The sequence below is a fragment of the Aricia agestis genome, chromosome 6, assembly GCF_905147365.1.
Source record: "Aricia agestis chromosome 6, ilAriAges1.1, whole genome shotgun sequence".
NCBI classification, from domain to species: domain Eukaryota; kingdom Metazoa; phylum Arthropoda; class Insecta; order Lepidoptera; family Lycaenidae; genus Aricia; species Aricia agestis.
The window spans coordinates 15,964,888-15,986,841 of NC_056411.1; the positions used below are offsets into that span (position 1 = coordinate 15,964,888).

General features: G+C 35.8%; 3 protein-coding genes across 4 annotated transcripts in view; 1 reads left to right on the top strand and 2 right to left on the bottom strand.

Moving 5' to 3' along the window:
* LOC121728325 (luciferin 4-monooxygenase-like) overlaps positions 1 to 2,566 on the bottom strand; it is a 28,561-nt gene extending 25,995 nt beyond the window's left edge. The window contains exon 1 of the mRNA XM_042116483.1: positions 2,397 to 2,566. Within this exon, the coding sequence (XP_041972417.1) occupies positions 2,397 to 2,471 (75 nt within the window). The 5' untranslated portion in view covers positions 2,472 to 2,566. The remainder of the gene's footprint in view (positions 1 to 2,396) is intronic.
* Positions 2,567 to 4,491: 1,925 nt separating this feature from the next.
* LOC121728049 (protein nessun dorma) lies at positions 4,492 to 11,413 on the bottom strand. Of its 2 annotated transcripts, none has more exons than XM_042116145.1 (10): positions 11,390 to 11,413; positions 10,966 to 11,159; positions 10,538 to 10,751; positions 9,900 to 10,129; positions 9,461 to 9,621; positions 8,702 to 8,912; positions 6,180 to 6,352; positions 5,941 to 6,048; positions 5,484 to 5,635; positions 4,492 to 4,922 (listed from the first exon to the last, which is right to left on the bottom strand). In XM_042116145.1, the coding sequence occupies exons 2-10, from the start codon at positions 11,144 to 11,146 to the stop codon at positions 4,829 to 4,831; spliced, it is 1,524 nt and encodes a 507-aa protein (XP_041972079.1). In that variant the 5' UTR covers positions 11,147 to 11,159; positions 11,390 to 11,413; the 3' UTR covers positions 4,492 to 4,828. The 2 variants fall into 2 exon arrangements, with proteins under 2 accessions (XP_041972079.1, XP_041972078.1); XM_042116144.1 differs by having other exon boundaries at positions 10,966 to 11,146; positions 11,262 to 11,405.
* Positions 11,414 to 17,238: 5,825 nt separating this feature from the next.
* On the top strand, positions 17,239 to 19,923 carry LOC121727872 (cytochrome P450 4c3-like). The gene is made up of 10 exons (XM_042115916.1): positions 17,239 to 17,417; positions 17,526 to 17,632; positions 17,776 to 17,863; positions 18,026 to 18,211; positions 18,369 to 18,444; positions 18,537 to 18,792; positions 18,874 to 18,942; positions 19,207 to 19,381; positions 19,456 to 19,635; positions 19,723 to 19,923. Exons 1-10 carry the CDS (start codon positions 17,240 to 17,242, stop codon positions 19,905 to 19,907), a joined length of 1,500 nt encoding a protein of 499 aa, XP_041971850.1. The 5' UTR covers position 17,239; the 3' UTR covers positions 19,908 to 19,923.
* Positions 19,924 to 21,954: the final 2,031 nt, after the last annotated feature.

Here is a 21,954-nt window from a genome sequence, read left to right on the forward strand (position 1 = left end):
TAAACCATTTGACAACTTGATGCTCCCGCTTCGCAGTCGCTTGGTCGCGTAGGTTTGGCCTAAGCTTAATAATTATTGTGATCTGTCGGCTGGGTTTGACGTAACGCGACCAAACTACGTAGGTCCCACATCTGCTTAGGAATCAACTTCTCTGAATGTACATGGATGTTATGTACTACCGGATATAGTTAGAACAATCGTTTGCTGTTGTAATAATTACAGTAGTTCACACCATACATAGGCAAAACGGCTTTAGCACAACATACTGCTATAGTCTAGGTATCAGTATTTTTAAACTGTAATTATTATTGTTATAAAACTGTTCGTCACTCTTCGGCTAGCCACAAGTCACACTCTTCAGTTTTAAAAGCCTTTTCCTTTTTTTATTCGACACCAAAGCCAAAAGGAATAGTAAGTAATGGTTTTTGACCGACTTCCAAAAAGGAGGAGGTAATACGTTCGGCTGTATGTATTTTTTTATTTTTTTTATGTATGTTCAACGATTACTCAGTCGCTTGTGGTCCGATTTACAAAATTCTTTTTGTGTTGTATAGGGTTTGATTCGAATTTGGTACCATATTCATAAAAGTGGTGACCTGATAATGGAATCCATGAGTAATCGAGGGAACTCCTCAAAATTTATATGGAAACATATAGTAATTTTAATTTTTTCTGAAGTGTTTCAGGCATATACTACCAAAAAGTAAGATTTTGCACCAGGATGTACCCTGGTTCCGAAGGTACCCAACAGAACTTTTGAATCCTTATAGATACAAGTTCGAGGATTTTGGCTTTATTTAAACTACTCCAAGCAAAAGCCAATGAATCCTACATTATTTCTGCTGGACATAGGCTAAATTTTATTTTGGAGAAAATAGGATTTCGTAAGATATTTGGGTTTTTCGGACGCCAGGTGTAAAATCAACCAGAAAAGTTACTTATTTTGCGTACCTACGCTGCCGAAACTATAAAAGATAGAACCATAAAATGTTCCAAGTAATTGTAGATCTTATAAATATCTACAAAAAAGTCCGCGACACACTATACTTATCTATGTCGAGTGAGGCACAATAACCATGTTTTTATTTAAAAATCTTGAATTTTTTTGGACTACATTTAAACGCGTTTATTTTACTTATGCTATTAATCCTTATGAAAATAAATTATTTCATCACTAAGTACAGTTTATGTAGATAAAATTTGGTCTTTGAATTATTAAAATTGGACGGTTGGGTTTAAAATTATGGCGGAATTAAAATATAACGATAGTGGGCGTCACCAAGCGGGGATGCGCGTGCGGAAGGAAGACAATCTGTGCAGTGTGTAGTACTAGTGTGCACTATGCATCCCTTCGGATAATATTCCAGATTGCATCCGCGTCGTCGATGTCAGTGTTGGAGTCTCTGAATTGACCTGGGATTCATTTTGCTGACTGAGTCTTTCCTGGGTAGGCTTTTTGCAGCCGTAACCGACATCCACGCGTGACGCGGGCGGAGCCGCGGGCGACCGCTAATAATAATATGTACAACTCTGACAAGCTGCTATAATATTATAGCCTTGTGGTCTCATAGGTAACTAAAAAGATTCTTAAAAATAATCTAAAAAGAATCAAATAATTTTTATTCCTTATTATAATGCCGTCTTCAGACTTCGCCTAAACCTCAACTATTTCTGTACCTACTCAATCTTCATGCTTTTGAAGTCGGTACCAGCTTACCTTAGCGTAAGTTCTATGTCAAGGATCTCAGAACTTTTCCGGGCTGGTAGCGACTTCAAAAGCATGAAGATTGAGTACAGAAATAGTTGAGGTTAAGGCGAAGTCTGAAGACGGCACTATAATAAGGAATAAAAATTATTTGATTCTTTTTAGAATATTTTTAAGAATAAGTATTACTTTTGTTTTTACCTTGGAAGTCGGTTTCAATTTTTTGTTAAAAAATAATAATTAGTCTTTGGAGATCGACCACCCTATGAATACCATAATTTTTTGAGGAAAATTTTAAATTACTTACCGTTTTATAGTTCACAATATACCTAGTTAAGTATAATAATAAGGTCTACGCTAGCCAGCCAGTTAATTAATATTATACCTACTTAAGTCTTCGCCAGCCAGCCAATTTTCGCTGTATATTAGGACTATAATAAAAAGTAAATATTATGATTGATGAGTAGGTACGTTATAGTTATGTAAGTACTTACATAAAGGCTCAAGGCACTACCTAAATTATCTGCTTAGTGAAATAACACGTGATGAAATACATACCTTAGATAGTAAGTATATAATTATTATAACGGGTAGGTTATAACAAGATAAACTAAATCTTCCATTATGCGTACTAGGTATATTTATTCTAAATTTTGAATACCATAACGAAATTTTTATTCTCAATACTAACCTGATACAAAAAATCTGGCTTCCTCTTCAATCCCTCCATCAACATGTGACCCAAATGATAATTCGGCGCCTCCATATTTGTGTCAACAATAAAAAAAAACACTACAAGATTTGCGCAAGAGATGAGTAAGCGCTGTCACCGCGATCGCTACTGGGCGCGCGGCGAGCGAGACACCACTTTTATTTACACCTCCATTCAACAATGTTAACGTACGTTGTCAATCTGCCAAAAAGTGTAGTGATTGTAGTTCCAGAGTAATTTGCTCAATGATCCTTGTCTTTGGAATAAGGGTGATGTCAGAGGTAGAATAAGTGTGAACAGTCCGTACAGACCATTCCCATTAAGCGGGGCCTACTGCAGACTACAGTAATATTGAACAATTTATTTGACAGACTTACCACCATTGGTGTTGGGCTGCCTATTTCCATATAATATGGCTTGTTTAAAAATGCATCGCATCGCCTTACGAGTTGCTAGTGCTAGTTTGGGGGGCCATCAACGTAAATCGTAATGTTTGACATTTGCACTGACGAGCCACTGCAAACTTAATGTTATTGAACAGCTTCAGTACTGGAGCATTTTTACAATAAATTTAGCCATCATAATTGGCCTTATCTCCGGCTTTATTAATTGACTTTAATTTTTCTGTTGTCTTCCTTTTCTGGAACGAGATGTTGAAAACTACTTTGAAAATAATACGTCTCGTCGTATAATTATTCACCGTGCCCCCAGATAGGATACATGGGCCGCGCTACACCGGATTGACAACGGCGAGCCGAGCACTTTCAGTGTCATACGATTTTAGACTTAATCTTCATTATTGTAATACATAGTATCGATGGAGAAATTGCGGCCGCCAGCGGCCACGAGCGACCACGGGCGGCCATAGATTTCTCAAGCGATACTATGTATTACAATAATGAAGATAAAGTTTAAAATCTTATGACATTGAGAGTGCTCTCCTCGCAGCTGCCATTCCGGTGTAGCGCGGCCCTTAGCTGTCACGTTTTCAAGCTAGACGGCAGCACCAGCATAGACAGTAAACAAAAAGTTTTGTTCGATGTTTGACGTTTCGTTGACTGACTACATGCGACATGTCGGATTTTGGTCAGATTGTTTACTGTATGTGCTAATAGCGGCCTCTGCTCCGATTTTGCCTAATATTCCCTATTAACTGACTTACCGCCAAAAATTAAGCCACCATAATCGGCTTAAACAACGACTTTACTAATTGACCGTATATTTTTTTGCATCTTTTGTTCTAGAATGAGTTATTCTTGAGAACTATGTTGAAAGTTCTGGAAAAATAAACAATAACAGCTTTTCTATTGTAACTATTGTAAGATACACATTGCTGTAGGTATATTACAATAATTCTTCATACCACACCTCAAGTACCTGATATCTCCTGTGATTTTATAATTTGAAGAGTCATCGTTTGTCAATAGACACTCATCACTTATCAATTATCATTTTATCGATTAACATCATCAATAATCATAATATTTTACTGCTGCTGCTGCTGCACAAATTGCAATGTTAGCTTGGTACAGTCTTCCATATAAAATATAAAAAAATATAATATAAAGCTACTCAGACAGCATTAAGATTTAAGAGTCTTTATAAGTATTTAAAGCTATGTGTTATGACTTATTACTAACCAATTTGGGGAGAAATTAATGCTCATAATTTTAGTTAGTACTCGTTTATTTTACATATAACCGCATATATTTATAAAATATATTTTCAGTTTGAAACTAAAAGTTAAACATCATATTTAAAGCTATTTGAGATGGCTGCACGTTGCTTGTTATTTCTATTAAGGCACAAATTTCATCTACTCTAAAATTGAATGCTCATTTAATGACATCATGATACTACAAAATTATGTTTAAACCCAATTTAATCTAAATGTTAACAAAGAATAAGCCGCTATAAGACCATCAATTTATGTTACCTACAAAGTACAAATTACAATCTACATACTTAATATGGATCCACATAAACACCAAATTAATACATTTGTATTAATTTGGTCAAATTAAATTTATGTTTAGATTAAATTGTGTCTAAACCTAAACGGAGAATATAGTGAAAATAATTATATTTCTTCACATGGTACAAATAACATAAGAATTACGCCGTATAAAATTAGTATGCATTCATTTTCAGACTAAGTAAATAATTATGTATTTTTTAATCACTAAATAATTTTCGTTAAGAAAATAATACGTTTTTATACTACAATCCAAATAAAGAGAAAAAGAATTTCATTTTCGACATTTTATATAAAGTTTTCTGGTGTTATGACTCATGAATTTAGAATAAAAACGGAATGTTTTTGAACCAACTCAACAACTAAACTCCATAAAAACCTTCAACACATTATTTTCTTAACGCGAATAAGACATAACTTATAGACCCCTCATCTACTACATTAAGTTAGTCTCTTGGTTGACAACATACACCTCCTGTTTTAAATTCCCAGAGCCGATCTTACAGTTTGAGAGCACTTGCAGTCCAGAACTGAAACAAAGAAAATTGTTCTTTTATCGAGTTCATTCAGAATTGGGGCGAGCAAGCCGCGACCAACCAGCTATGTGATCACACAATGCGGTTTTGGTGCTATGGTGGGATCCTAGGTAGAGCTGCCATCCTTCCAGGTTTTCCCGGATTTGTCCTAGTTTGAAGAGCGTCCGGGGCGCGTCCAGCTGGGTTTTGGAAAAGTGTCCGGGTGAAATCCGGAACTTTTGTTGAGAGAAATCCAACTGTTTAGCCAGGCAGCAATAAAGGAAAGATAAAAACTCGCTAAGCATACACACGATTTCTTGCACACGGACTTGAGTTGGCAAGACGTTATCGTAAATACTGTTTAAAAAAGGTGTATGGGGAAATAACCACATATCGACCAAAAGTCCGGGAATTTTGTCGTGCCTAACCGGCGAAGGCAATTTGGGTGACGGCAGCCCTAATCCTAGGCCATCTCGGAAAAAGCCATAGGATAGCTTTTATACCCAAAAATGTATGGTTTCTGTATAATAACCGAATTTAGGCGTAACAAAGTTGCTGGCAACATTTACAACTTACTCATGATCTGTAGTGTCGTTAACGTCGAATTCACATCGTATACTCTGCTCGGTACAGCCAGTTATTGTGGTGTTGTCCAGTTTCACGTGAGATTCTGAGTACATTTGAATACCGACTCCACAATTTTGTATCACACAGTTTCGTAAGGTTACCTGAAAAAATATGAACAATTTTGGCATAGTTATTATGTATCACTAGCTGTGCCCCGCAATGTTACCCAAGGTTTATTAGGGAAAATAAATTGTGAAATTTCCTATGTTTTAATCCAGGATAAAATTTTATTAAAATCGCTCCAGCCGTTATGACGTGAAGAAGTTAACATACAATGACACAAACTTTCGCCTTTATAATATTAGTGTGATAGTGTGATTTGGTGACGATATTCAAAATCCTGTTTTTTTTTTAATAATAATTTATTACTTATTACATAATTTATTTAAATTATTCAGGCTCTTACCTCAGCTCCTTTATGCACAACTATTCCTGAATAGAAGTTTTCAAATATACAATCCTCTATCACTAACTTAGCTCCAGCCATCGCAACAATGCCTTGTGCAAAATCGCTCTGTAAAAAAATTCACAAACTTTTAAAAAATTAAAATTAACTTACATTACTAACATTACTTTCACAGTGGCCTTTTCCAATAAGCAATTTTTGTGATTAAAATAATTATCCTAAACAAAAATTGAAAATACCTGAAAACTTTTAGAATCATCAGACAGTTTACAGTTTTTCATCTGTAGTGAGCCAGCTTTCATGACTATAATTGTGTTGACTTGGGCACAGTCTAATGTGATGTCTCGTATATTGCAGCTATCCGTTAACATCAGCAGGCATGACCGCATGTCTGCTGCTTTTAGTGTTGCACCTGAAATACAATTTAATGTAATATTATGGTTTTATGGCTAGGTTTTTCGGGTGAACACTGTTATCCTTAAAACCATTATGGGCTGGCATATGGGCTCATTTTATGGTTTCAAGGATAACAGTGTTCACCCGAACAACCATATATATATATATATATATATATATATATATATATATATATATATATATATATATATATATATATATATATATATATATATATATATATATATATATATATATATGTCGCAGGGAAAAGAAGATATCAGGGATATCCCGAAATCCCTAGGGATATCACGAAATCGCGGTAGAATTCTTGTTTCTTACGTCTTCTTGCTAAACAAACACAACAAGGGGTGAGGGGGTGTCAAGCTCCACCCACTTCTCAATATTTCATCTATCGGCTAAAAGCCAAACTACTAGCTTAGGTCGATGTTGATGTTACTACGTAGTTCAACTATCTTACACTAGATGTCATTTTGTCTTGAATATTATGGGACGTACTACGGCCTTGGATATTTTTTACGTTTCAAATAGTTATCATAGGTGACGACAGACGGCGGTTTATAAGTAATATCATAATAAAAGCTATATAATCACGGTTTTAGCTTTTAAATGTGTTTAAGACTAAGTGTATAACGGTTTTCAGTATTCAAGTATGATTATTGTAATAAATGTCTGTCTGTCTGTATTATCTTTCAAAGGTTTAGCCACCTAGTGTCAAGTAGTATAATTAACGCTGAAAGCTGAAATGTTCTAGAACTTTTATATTTAAATTACATTTAAAATTATTTCCAAATGAAATATGATGATAATATAAATACTATATTATCAGAACGTCTGTCTGAGTGTTTTCGACATTGTAAAACACAATACTTCATCCTTTCCTTGTTAAATACGCAGAAAACACCAATTTATTGGGAGTCTCGTTACGTGTGCACCTGACAAACGCTGAAAGTGTACTGACTTAAGCCCCGCCCACAATAGTTGTTGAAAATCACAGTGCACAGTTGCTTAGGGCAGCTCCTCTTTGTATGAGCTCCGTGAGTGATATGTCATTTCACTAGACTAAATCTAGTGAAATGTCAGAAAAGCGGATACCGCCGAATAAAAATCGAGCTACGCATTTCTCTCGCTCGCTCTAATACCCTATCACTATCTTATGGGGGCGACTAACCCTAAATTGACGATTTTATAATTCATTTTTATTCTTGAAAATAAGCCCCGAATTGTTTCATTTTGTGGACATAGATACTACATTATATTTCCGAGAATCAGACCTAGCAAAAACACGATATCTTAAAATTTTCTCGATCACAAAGATGCATCTAATTTTCACGAATTTTTCATATATTGCTATAACCGTGAATTAAACTAAGTTTATATTTTAACACATTGTATAAAATTCTATCATTGAGGAACTGACCTAGCGGATTTTTTAAATGTTACATATGTATCGAGTTATTAGGAAAAAAATAATTTTCTTTTTATTTGAATGAATCCGCGTCGTCCTTTTTCACCTGGCATATGAAAGACGGGCGTGAGTGTGAAGAGAGAAGGACGATTTTTTGCGTTAGTCGCCCTCTTAACGCGAATGGGGCATTATCAGCGTGAAGGGATCTTATTATCGGTATTGAGTTATTAATTTCCCCATAATATACATATAACAGGCTATCGAACCATGCAAGTAACATGCGCGTAAGTCTGGAAAATATTAAAAAATGTTGAAACTCGAGAGTCGTAAAAGGTGATATTTAGAAAATCGCATTCAAACTTAACATACACGTAATAATTTAACGACTAAAATCACACGAGCCGCGCCAGCTCGAGCGACGCATTTGTTTCACTCCCACTAGTGCCCGTGTGGGTATTAGAGTGAGCGAGAGAAATGCGTAGCTCGATTTTTATTCGGCGGTATCCGTTTTTCTGACATTTCACTAGATTTAGTTTAGTGAAATGACATATCACTAGATTTGTTTAGTAAGAAGACGTAAGAAACAAGAATATTCGGTATCTACCGCGATTCCGTGATATCCCTTGGGATTTCGGTATATCCCTGATATCTTCTTTTCCCTACGACATATATAAGCAACAGTCTTTTGAGTTGAAACAGTCAGTACAAGAGTTTGATTTAAAATTAAAATTTAATAAAAAAATGCAGTTAGATTTAAATAAACAACAATATTAGTTGCTCAATAGCAATCCTATTCCTCCTATTTTTAATATTATATGTCAGGCAAAAGTCAGCAAAACATTAACATTGCGCAGCAAGTGTTTGATTCAAGGAGCAGGATGACTGTGAATTGGTGATAAGACAATGATTTTAAAGTGGTGTGTATGAAGTAAATACCTTTATAGCTGTAAATGGATATATGTGACAATGGCATTTCAGGTAGCTCATACTCATTACTGCAAATAACAACTTCTTCTGGTTCCAAGCTTAGACCTTCCTCTGCAGACACCATGATAGACAAAACTTGCTCTTCTCTGATATGAGATTGGAGGAATTTGTACATGCTTTCAAACTCCTTTTTATCTCCACCTTCCCACAGTGCTACAACCTAAACAAAAAAAGAATCCTCTGCTGTAGCTGTACATGATATATCTTTCTGTTTATACGTGGGAGAGCCATGCTTCGGCACGAATGGGCCGGCTCGACCGGAGAAATACCACGTTCTCACAGAAAACCGGCGTGAAACAGTGCTTGCGCTGTGTTTCGCCGAGTGAGTGAGTTTACCGGAGGTCCAATCCCCTACCCTTTTCCCTTCCCTACCCTCCCCTATTCCCTTCCCGTCCCATCCCTATTACCAGATTCCCTCTTAAAAGGCCGGCAACGCACCTGCAGCTCTTCTGATGCTGCAAGTGTTCATGGGCGACGGAAGTTGCTTTCCATCAGGTGACCTGTTTGCTCGTTCGCCCTCTTATTTCATAAAAAAAAAACATGAGCGACATCTTAACTATAGTATGTAAACATTTTCCTGCTTCCAAAGATTTGGGATAAAGTTAACACAACATGATCTCATTCTTGATGTTCATGAAAGTTATTCTATTCCAAGGTCAACAAAACCCAAACCTAAGTGGTAATCAAGAAATTAACCAATTTTCTTACATTAACATTTTTCTTCCTATTTTCCATTTTGCTTGCAATCTTAGCTAGATACTGTTTTCTTATGAGTGGATTTTCGTACAGCGTCCATTTTGACATAAGACAATCCAAGCGAGCATTCATTTCCGCACACTGTGATATATAATTTGCTGGCAACAAGGAATCTGAAAACCAAAGTTAAATGAATATATTATATTCAAAGCATTTGAAAAAGTATTGGAAAAGTTTTTCAAAATTCCACTTCTTTAAAAATACTCATTAATATGCGCCATTTGCCAACTTTTATCACTCTTTGGGACTGTTTAATTATTAATATATTTTATAATACCTGGCTTTTACGCTCACGATCGTCGCACAGAATATGCTGATTGCTACTTTATATGACATAACAAGCAGAGTAGAGAAAACTAAAGAAAATTAAATAATAAAATGACAGTCTCACCATCATCATCAGTTAAATCAACTTCACACAAAGATGTGTCTAGTTCTTTTAACTTGTCACTGGCATTAATTGCACTGTCTCGCAGGAGCTGAATGGATCTGGCCACCGAACTAGGTATTGTACCATTGTGGAGCTCTGTCCACAAACTCATCCTGTCTTGGATTGTGTTTGGCAGAAGTACTTTATCATCTTGGTCATCCCACGGCATCCATATGTTGAGGTAGAAAAATCTGAAATTGCAAGAAATATTATATAAGAAAATTTATAAACACTAATATTATCTTGTCTGATTCTTTAATTGCAACAACACAATTGGCTGACTAAATGTAACAAATACAAAGCTTTTCTTCCGTTTGTCCTCAATTAAATTATAAAGATGAGTTTGTCAGACAGCTGGATTAATTTTAAATTTAGGGTCTGTTTCACCACTTGTTGATAAAGTGCCAAATAGGCTATTCACAACTTTTTTGACAGATTCTCCATACTTGATCTGTCAAGTTAATTGGTGGATAGCCTATTCATCACTTATCAGGAAGTGGTGAAACAGACCCTTATTATGAAAATACTTTAAGTCTCAGATAAGGACATAGGATAGTTTCTATTTTATTAGAATGATGTTATGGTCAATATCAAAGTACCTTAATAAGTCAATAAATTCAGCTGTAGACGCAGCATTCACACACTCCTCCTGCTGTTTAACAGTCGGCCAGAGCTCCATGAGGGGAACATCGGTCACTGCCTCGGGTAGTGACACCGCCTCGTGTTGCACGCTCAGTACATCCACATTTGCCGACAAGTTCTCAAAATCAACTGATGTTACCGATATGACTGCCACACAAGGAAATCTCACCTCTGAAACATAAGATAACAAATTGATATGAAGTGTAGATGAAAAATTAATATTGGGGCTATTTGAAAGCAAGCTTTGGAATGGATTTTGGAACTAGGCAGCTATAAAGACGATGACGTCATAGCAAGCTACATTGATGTCTACCAAAAAAAATCTTTGGAAACTACAAATCAATAATTTCAAGATTATAAAGTTGATGTGTGACAAAATTCAAACCAAATTTCTTGCAGAACATTTTGGATAGCTTCCACAGAGCTATCCAACCGACTGGCTCCACCAACACCTCGGCTTGAAGACACCACTGCTCCCTCGATGTTCCTCTCCCAGAACTAAACACGCGAAGCAGTTCCTCCAAGATATCATTGTCACTTCGCGTAAATGTATGTATGGTCGGCATCTGTAGGTGAAATCATAATATCATTTACTAATATTGCGAATAGGTTCAAGACGGTTTGTTTATTGATGATCGGTACAATGTTATGTTCACTTCACTAAAATAACAGAATACTTACTATTTTATATCGCTACTACACGGTATTGCACTCAACAATTTAATAAGATTAAAATAGTGAATATATGAATAGTAACAGATTATTTGTAATAATTTTGATACGGGAAAATCGTGAAAATCGAGACGTTTAACAATTTAAAACAAATTCAAACTGGAAAATCGTTTGAAAAGTTTGTCGATCAACTGTCAAATGTCAACTGTCAGTGACATATATATTTTTTTCGTATTATGGCGCTCGGCTTTTTAACCATGGCCAGTGTCAAGTAAAATATGGCGGGAGAAAAAAAAATTGTAAAATGTTTACAAAATATAAAGTGAGTTTATTTCTTTGTTTGTTACGTTTTCTTGACTTTTAATTATTTATTTCGAGAATACCCTTTAAAACTTTTTCTTGTCCACATTTACAAAGTAATTAAAAGCTGTGAATAAATATACAGCTGCAGCTGTTAGGGACTCAAGTCTCAAAATGCGTTTTGAATCCGCCCGCACATTGGTGCGATCCAAAGCATAATGAACGACCTTCCTATGGCTGATTCTCCAAATCGCAAAATTTTGTTGTCCGGACGTATAAACTACCCGCAGAGTTACATATGTAGACCTTTGTATTTTTTTTATAGTAATATAAGGTGTGATCTAACTAGTTTGACATAATGTTTATTATGTTAATTAGTTTCGTTTCGGTGAGAACTGCTTCATACTTTTTAGTTTTAAAAGGTTTTTTTATGAAATAAGGGGGCAAACGAGCAAACGGGTCACCTGATGGAAAGCAACTTCCGTCGCCCATGGACACTTGCAGCATCAGAAGAGCTGCAAGTGCGCTGCCGGCCTTTTTAAAGAGGGAACAGGGTAATAGGGGAGGGTAAGGATGGGAAGGGAAGGGAATAGGGGAGGGTAGGGAAGGGAACAGGGTAGGGGATTGGGCCTCCGGTAAAGTCACTCACTCGGCGAAACACAGCGCAAACGCTGTTTCACGCCGGTTTTCTGTGAGAACGTGGTATTTCTCCAGTCGAGCCGGCCCATTCCTGCCGAAGCATGGCTCTCCCACGTATGCTCCTCCCATGGAAGGAGGTCACACAATTCGTTGCTCCGTATCCGAGTTACAAAGGAAAATATCTGATTCCCTCAACCTTGGTTCCTTACACAATTGATTCCCTATTCGCCAATTACAATGTCATTTCCAAAGTTAAGTTTGCTTAGACACGATGTAAACGACGATAATAAGTATGGTTTTTAGTTAGACTATTTATTGTTTAACCTACATGCACAGTTTTTGTACACCTCAGGAAAAACTAACTTTTTATTGATTCCCTCTACATACATTTTGATGATTCCCTGGGTATTTTAAGTACGGAATCAAAATATTTTACATTTATTTATCTAATTGGTACTTAACTGTTTATTTTTATTAAAATAAATTACATTATCTTCATATACTGATACAAATAAATGACACCAATAAGTAAAATATATAAAAAAAAAATCTTAAGTCAGAATATTTCAAATAAATTCATTTTCCATTCATTGTATTTGGTTTTAACTAACAAGTTTAGTTTGTAGACAATTTTATACATGTTTATATTTAAATTGAACATGTTTATTTAGATGAAAAAGCTTTTTTCTATTAGCTTTGTTGATTCCCTAGGTTAGAAAAATTTAAATCAAAATATCTTCTAAAATTGTAAAGTGAAAAAGGGCCCAAATAGATAATTATTTTTATAATTCACTTAAGAATAATATGCGCATCCCATAGAGCAGCGCTGCGTGAGGCGGTTCAGCAGTCGCACGCGGCGCGTGCAGCGGTGCGCGCCCCGCGGGCGACGGGTCAACAATCTAGACGTGACAAAATATGGGCTGATTGGCTGACGCCTTTGTACACGTCGGCGTCGTCGTCTTTTGGCTAGGTAATATATAGATAAAAAATTCATGGGTATCGACTGTACACCCGCGCGATCGAATTTATACTGGCCTGAGTACTGAGTATTGAGTGGCCGCTGCGACGATGGTCAGGGTCAGACGACGGTGCGGGCGCCCGCGCCGGGCACACGCTGGGCACGCTTTATACGTGGGAGAGCTATGCTTCGGCACGAATGGGCCGGCTCGACCGGAGAAATACCACGTTCTCACAGAAAACCGGCGTGAAACAGCGCTTGCGCTGTGTTTCGTCGAGTGAGTGAGTTTACCGGAGGCCCGATCCCCTACCCTATTCCCTTTCCTACCCTCCCCTATTCCCTTCCCTTCCCTACATATTACCCTATTCCCTCTTAAAAGGCTGGCAACGCACCTGCAGCTCTTCTGATGCTGCGAGTGTCCATGGGCGACGGAAGTTGCTTTCCATCTGGTGACCCGTTTGCTCGTTTGCCCCCTTATTTCATAAAAAAATATATAATAATAATGGTATTAATATTGAGGGGCATTCGCGTTACAATAAAATTATTATTATTATTAACTAAAAATTAAAACCGACTTCCAAGGTAAAAACAATAATAAAGTTCATCATTTTGAAGTCGGTGCCAGATCCAAATATTCTGTCAGAGAACTGAAGATTTAGCCATCTGGTACCGACTTCAAAATGATGAAGATTGTACAGAAATAGGTAAGGTTTAGCCGAATTCGGAAAAAAATCACTTAATAGGAGAAATTCGTGACGTAACGTGACATGACGTGACGTGACGTGACGTGCCGTGCCGTGTCGTTTCGTGTTATGTTATGTCAAGTCATATCCAGCCGGTTTTTTAGAAAATGCCTGGTTGAATCTGCTTACTTTTGTTAAGTGAAAAACTTTTTAGTCACACAGAAATAAACGAAACTAAACGGAACTCGCTAAAATAAATATAGACACAGTTTTTCGCTAATCAAAATCAAGTAGGTACGATTTGTTAAGGACTTAAGAGGAGTCCACACCGCCGTTTTTCCATACAAACGTTGTCCCCTGTTTCCTCCCTGGATAATGCTGGTAGAGTTATAATTTTTTTCCTGAATATCTATGGCCACTATTAGCATGTCCCTACGTTTTCTTTTTTTTCATAATTTTATTATTAATAAAAAAGATAAAAACGTCCAAAAACCCAAAAAAATGGCCAAATTTTCCTCTGTGTTCAAACACCCAGAAAACAAAACTGGCTAAAATATACAAAAAAAATAAAACATAGGAACACAGCTCAAGCCTTGCTTTAATTCTTAATTAAAAAAGTACTTAAATTGGTTATGTTTTGGAGAAGGAATCAGCGGACAACGAATCGAAGATTTTCTGTTCTTTTATTAGAACTTTTATCGTGTTGTCTCTATCGCGCTCTGCGGTGGGAGACTTGAGATTGGTGAGACAGCAATACATTTTCAAATACCTATTTTTAATTTCTCTCGCCCCTGGTGTATCCTCTTAAGTTAATCAGATTTTAACAAATTCTTGAAACATAACAAACTACAATCAAACAGACTAAGAAATATAGCCAGAGAATAACTAAAAAACAAAAAATAAATTATACTTAATCAAAAAACTTTTTGAAAAAAAACTTTTATTTAAATACTCTAAAAAGAAAAAAAATAATTGCCTTAAAAATTTTAATCAAGCATTAAGTTATATAACCTCAATATATTATACAATTTGCATAATAATAAATAATAAAAGCTTGTCGCGAGACTTAACAATCTGTCAAGTACTTCTATACTAATATTATAAATAGGTAAACTTTGTTTGTTTGTTTGTTTGTTTAATTGTAATGAATAGGCTCAAAAACTACTGGACCGATTTTAAAAATTCTTTCACCATTCGAAAGCTACATTATTAACGAGTAACATAGGCCATTTTTTATTTTGGAGAATATAGGGTTCCGTAAGATGTTTCAGTTTTTCTGAAACAACCAGAAAATTTACTTATTTTGCGTACGCTGCCTAAACTATAAAAGATAGAACTATACAATGTTCTAAGTAAATGTAGATCTTATAAATATCTACAAAAATGTCCGCGACACACTATACCTATCTATGTCAAGTGAGGCACAACAACCATTTTTTTTATTTAAAAGTGTAGATTTTTTTTGGACTACATTTAAACGCATTTATTTTACTCATGCTAATAATCCTTATCAAAATAAATAATTTCATCACTAAGTACAGTTTATGTAGATTATATTTGCTCTTAGAATGATTAAAATTGGACGTTTGGTTTAGAAGTTATGGCGAAATTAAAATATTGAGATTTACGCCCGTTTCGAAGTGGGCGCTACCTATGCCACAGAATAGATAATAGTACGAGTACCAATGCAGGGGCACAGTATAGCAATATGACATATAGGGACTAATATTGCTATACTGTGGCAGGAGTGCGCATTGTACACATTGAAAAGGTCTACAGAAAACTCCGCGATGGTATATTTTTTTATTTTTTTATGAAATAAGGGGGCAAGCGAGCAAACGGGTCACCTGATGGAAAGCAACTTCCGTCGCCCATGGACACTCGCAGCATCAGAAGAGCTGCAGGTGCGTTGCCGGCCTTTTAAGAGGGAATAGGGTAATAGGGGAGGGTAGAGATGGGAAGGGAAGGGAAGGGAATAGGGGAGGGTAGGGAAGGGAATAGGGTAGGGGATTGGGCCTCCGGTAAACTCACTCGGCGAAACACAGCGTAAGCGCTGTTTCACGCCGGTTTTCTGTTAGAATGTGGTATTTCTCCGGTCGAACCGGCCCATTCGTGCCGAAGCATGGCTCTCCCACGTATAAGTATATCTCTTATGGATACATACCACAATAACATATTTTTTTGTCATTTACTTTTAACTTCAAATAATGGCGATTTTAACCAATACGGCAATAATCCTTATTCAATTAAATACTTCAAATACATTATTGATTTTGGCCCTTTACAGCATAATTATTACGATTTTAATTATAAATGAATATTTTCGAAGACATAACAAATTTAAAATTGCGGGACGTAAGTAGCTTTTGCGGCAGTACCGACCAATGCGGGCCACGGGTAGTAATAAATATAAATTATTTAAAATCAAAGTACTGAATCGATTTTAATCATTTTTTCAGTGACTTAGGCCATAATTTATTTTATACCCGTGCGAAGCCGGGGCGGGTCGCTAGTATTTAATAAATTTATTACTTATAATGAAAAACATTACTTACTTAAATACCATTTACTCAATTAAATTGGTAGTAGTTTATTTTTAAATCACGTGACAAGCTTTTTCATGCAGGTTGTATAATATATTGAGGTTATAAGTTATAACTTAATAGTTAACATTTTTAAGGAGTAACGAGGTACCATAAAAAATATTTTTTTAAGATTTTATGTAAGTACCTTTTTGTCGGCATCATTAATATGTGCATTCATGCTGAATTACAGCTTTGTAGGTCCTAAAGTCTCTGACTTCTGGGCAAAACCACGGACAGACAGACAGACGGATGGACAGAGCGAAGCTATAAGGGTTCGTTGTTGACTACGGAACCCTAAAAAGCAGGTACCGAGTTAGCGACTCAACCTGCATACAGAACTCTAAGTTATGTGCTTAAAAACTATATTTGACTCAAAAGAAATCCATAGCATATTTTAGGATCTTACATAAAAATTTTAAAAAGTTAGAAAATCACATAGGCAAAACCTCGTAGCAATACAACCATGGAGGTATCCTATTATCCTTAATCTGAGAATACAACAGTATAATGAATATGAGATAATTGCGGACTAAATAGCGTATACGATAATTTATGTTACCAATAATAATTACAATCATTTATGCCTTGTCAACTTATTTAATAATAATATGTTATGTAGGTATATTGCGAGAGCATAATACAACATTGTATTAGTATTAACTTAACGGCAATACTGAAGTAACGTTTTAATTATTATTACTTATTTATGTATATATTTTTAATTTTAACGATTTCCCTCTACAATTAAAGATAATATGCAAGTATTTAATATTTTCAGTTTTTTAATGTCATAATTAATACCAAAAATACTTTTTAGCGAACATGATCGTAAGTTCTTTTACTCTCACCCACATTTCAACCGCCGTTCTAGTAGGGTTATTTTTTTATTGGTTGCACAAGCAACTGTTGAAAAAATGTGCAATTAAATCTAGCTCAGATGCGAAATTACGATCTATACCTTTAATTGACAATGTTAAGTTGGTGTTCGCAAATAATGACGGTATGTTACAAATTGTATTATTTTTGTTTTTTATTTCATAAAGCCTAAGCTTTATTATGTATGTATGTATTTTTATGTATATATATATAATGCGTTTTATGCTTACAGAAACATTTAAAAACATGAATGATCTTACCGAGAAATATGGACATTACCTTAAATTTTGGTTTGGTCTTGACTTAAACATTTGTATCAAGAATCCAACGGATATAAGGGTAAGTTGCACTTAGGCTTCTTACAGACGAACGACACTTAGCACTTTTACGATCATCACTAATTAACAAAGATGTTTTAAATACAAAAAGTTGAATTAGTTTATAAAAAATTGAAGTAAAGATTAAATCATTATTATTTCTAGTTTCTTCTCACCAGTAATAAAATAAATGAAAAAGGACCTTTTTATCGTTATATAGCGACCTATGTGGGAGAAGGAATCCTTTCTGGTGGTGCGTATGTCTTACATGTTACAATTGATATGATTAAGTATATTAATATATTATTAACATTAAAGTTGTTTTGAAAGTATGAAGCGCTTCTTCAACGTCTAAGTTCCGATATCGCATAATTAACAACAAAGACCGATTATATAAATAAAAAATCGATTTCAGGACCATTGTGGCGAGCACATAGGAAAATAGTAACGCCTGCATATAACAAAAAGTCTGTACAAACATATAGTTTTGTATTTAATAAAGAGGGCGAAGAGTTAGCTAATAGTCTGCTTCAAAAGGATCCGAACGTAACTTTCGATGTTTTCTCTGATGTTGTCATTGCTACAACACAAAGTGTTTGTCGTAAGTTATTTTATACCAATACCTTAACTGAACATTAGTGAAAATAGCAAGGAATGTTAATAAAAAAGCTTTAAAGATATCGTAGATAATTTATCTAATCACAAAAAGCTTTTCGTTATAAAAAGGCTTAGAAAAATACTTTAACATCTTATTACAGAGACGCTAATGGGACTACCTAAAGAAGACAGCCTCAATCTCAAATATTTAACGGAAATTATGACTGAAACTGAAAGGTACACAAATAGACATTTTGCTACATTTCATAATATATTCTAAAGTTTTTCAAGTATTTGTTATCAAATATTACTTGTCGCATAATTTCCAGGTTATACCATCAGACTTGTCGCCAAATAACTGAATGGTGGCTACAAATCCCTTTTTGTTACTGGATTTTCGGAAAGAAAGTGGAGAAAAATTACTTAAATATGGTTCGGGTAATGATTCTAGACGTTTTGGAACGAAAAAAACGTTTAAAAAGCGAGTCTACAGAAAATGAGATAATGAATGCTGTTGATAAATGGCTAACGATACGAGAAATGGATGATAATTTGATTTTAGAGACTTTTTCTATTTTTACCACTGTAAGTTTTTATAATACTTATTTAAAAGTTGCTAATTGTAAAAATTTTCAGTTGTTATTAATTATTAAGGTATATTTTTAGAGCCAAGAAGCCTCGGCAAAGATAACTTCTACGGTGCTATTGGCATTGGCACATCTTCCTGAATGGCAAGTGAGTATGAGCACTTGACAAAAATAATATTATAATTTATAACCAAAATAACTTCTGCTGGCCGATTCTGTATAAGAGTGAGTTAATCACTGAGTTAGTAACGAAACGGAGGAGTGAGCAACGGAAAGTCTCACTTTTGTATGCAAGTGAATACAAAAAGTGGCACTTTCCGTTACTCACTCCTCCGTTTCGTTACTAACGCAGTTATTAACTCACAAATGTACGATACAGAATCGGCCAGCTGATCATTTTGTTTCTTTTAAGGAGAAAGTCGTTAACGAAATCTATGACGTACTAGAGTCCAACGACCAAGTTATAACAGAAGAACAAATTAAGAAGCTACACTTTCTGGACATGGTGTTTAAAGAGGCAGTTAGATATTTGCCGATCGCACCAGTAATACAACGACGTGTTAGCGAGGAAGTAACTATTGATGATGGTTTGTGATATTTGTAGTATGAAGGATGTTCTAAAAAAAAGTATTACTAAGTAATGTCAATATTTTCCTTGCAGGTAAAATTACACTGCCTGTTGGAACATCAGTAGTCATTCCAATACACTCGATCCACCGAGATCCTGAATTTTGGGAAGAACCAAACAAATTTGATCCCGGAAGGTTTATGCCTGAGAATATAAGCAAACGAAACCCAGAAGCTTATTTGCCTTTTAGTTTAGGACCAATGGATTGTTTAGGTTTGTAGTGCTATTATTTATTATATTTGAATATTTTAAATTATTCAAAAACAGTGAACTATAGTTACTCCGTTTATAATATTTAAGGACGCATCTATGCAACAGCACTCGTAAAAACTTTGGTAGTAAAGGTTCTGCTAAAAGTTAAGCTAGAGGCGGATGGCAGACTTGAAGACTTGAAGCTGAGATATGCAATATCTGTACATTTTGAAGACGGTTACAGGCTACGCGTTTGTCCTAGACAAAATGAGTTTATTCGCAATATAATATAAAAAATAAAGTAATAAAAACAGTATGATATTTTTATGGTCTTACTACCGAAAACCGACGTTATTCTTAATAGATGGTTCTAATTTAACTTCTTACTGGTATTTTTATGACCCCATAAAACTCTTCAGTGACTCAGTAAAATTACATACAGTATTAAACAATTGCAATTAGTATAAAACCTAGGTAGCGTACATCACGTCGTCTAATCCCATGCTAAGTAAAAACTTGTGTTATGGCAATGAGATAGCTAAATAAATGTTAAATGTTAATGATTTAAAAAAGGACTAAAGTCACTAAACTATATTATGTAGGTATTACAATTTACAAAATATACTAACCGACTGGACCCAAAATTATGTACTTAACACATCCAACGCTTCGTCCAACTGCTCGGGCGTGAGCTTGGAGCCCTGCGCGGGGTACGCGCTAGCCAAGTACCATACACTGTGAGTTGTGACGCATAGCAATCGTTTTGCCTGAACAGGACCTGAAATCACATACTTAATTCAAAGATTTAAATTCTTTCATTTCCATAATATATTTTAAAAATATTAATTATTAATTTAAACATATTAAGTAAGTATAATATCCCCAAACTCGCCGTCCGCTCTTAATACTCCTATATTTTGTTCCGAGATAAAATTCCGATTCGGAATAATTCCGTAATTCCGTATCTAAATTTTACTATGGAATGGAATTTTGTTTTTTACGAAAAATCTAAATCTTGCAATTTTTTAATAACGGGCTATTCCACGCCATGCGGACAGCGGACAGGAAAAAAGACGACGTCTCCGATTTTGTACTGTGACGCCCTTGGGACTTTGCCATCTTTTACGAAGCCCCTCAAACCAGCCCCCAAAAATACTTTCTAATTTTAGAAACAGTCTACATAGGTTATCACTTATCATAAAAACACTATTTGGATACCTATTTATATTTTTATTAGGAAATAATGTCCAAATCAAATCACAAGCATAAAAATTAAAAGAGATATTTATGAAAGATATTAAAGCCAGCAAGGCTGGCTAATGTGAAGGCTGCGTTTGTTTCTCTGAGCATAGCTTCTGAAATCAAGGATTTAGACTGCCCGGGAATCCCGGGATGTATGATTGACGTAATGCGCGCGAGGCTCACTCGATTTGGTTGTGTTGACATGCGACGCCCCTGGGACAATCCCCCCCCCCGGGCCCCGTGGCGTCGTGACGCACAGTTTGGGAAGCCCTGTTATAGGCTATACAGTCGTACATCGTAGTGTCATCCCTTTTTTTTAGATTAATTTGAAAGGGATGACACTACGATGTTGCCACTTTTTAATTTCATGACTTTTTTGACAGACTGTAGCTAATAATATAGGGTGAACATGACTAGTGATTGGACAGTACTAGTCATTGGACAGAGAACAAAAACACTATAATAAATAAGGTTGCTTTAAAAGCTACCTGCTTTTCCTTAAAATCAGGCTTTCTATCACTTTAAGTTTAAAAACAGTCCGTGTCCAATGATTGTTTTTGTCCAATCACTATTCACTAGTCATTTACCTACCCTGCGACTGTTGAAAAATGAAACAAATATTATCGTTTTCGGCATCTGAACTGCCCCGAGGCAGGGTGGGCCGACAGGATACGGATACAGCTGACATTTAAATTAAGAACTTAAACTAGTGTATTGCGCTTGTACTATGCAAGTCTGCGGCGACCAAATATATACTAGTAATCTGTGGCGGCGACATCGGCACGGAATCGGTTAAACTCCGGATGTTTCCGTGTCCTGTCGGGCGTCGACTCACTCTGCCCCGGGGCAGTGCAGATGCCGAAAACACTATAAGTAATAAGCCCGGCCGCACATTGTCCAAAATTTTTGATCAGAAACAGTTGAACGTCCGCGCTGTCTCTTACATTTTATACTGAACCAAGTGAGCTCGAACTCGCCGGAAGGATATTTCGGATTGTGTGCGGGGTAGCGGTCCGGCGAAATTCAACTGTTTCTGATCAGAATTCAGTCAATGTGCGGCCGGGCTAAAGCGCGGCTAGGATCTGCAGCTAGGATCCT

Excerpts from the sequence above, each read along its gene's own strand:
- LOC121727872 (XM_042115916.1), top strand. The coding sequence starts at position 17,240 with ATGATCGTAAGTTCTTTTACTCTCACCCACATTTCAACCGCCGTTCTA. Across the intron at positions 17,633-17,775 it reads AGAATCCAACGGATATAAGG|TTTCTTCTCACCAGTAATAA; the intron begins GTAAGTTGCACT and ends TATTATTTCTAG. Across the intron at positions 18,793-18,873 it reads CTTTTTCTATTTTTACCACT|AGCCAAGAAGCCTCGGCAAA; the intron begins GTAAGTTTTTAT and ends GTATATTTTTAG.
- LOC121728049 (XM_042116145.1), bottom strand. The coding sequence starts at position 11,146 with ATGCCGACCATACATACATTTACGCGAAGTGACAATGATATCTTGGAG. Across the intron at positions 10,752-10,965 it reads AATGTTCTGCAAGAAATTTG|AGGTGAGATTTCCTTGTGTG; the intron begins GTTTGAATTTTG and ends CTTATGTTTCAG. Across the intron at positions 9,622-9,899 it reads TGATTTAACTGATGATGATG|ATTCCTTGTTGCCAGCAAAT; the intron begins GTGAGACTGTCA and ends TTTGGTTTTCAG.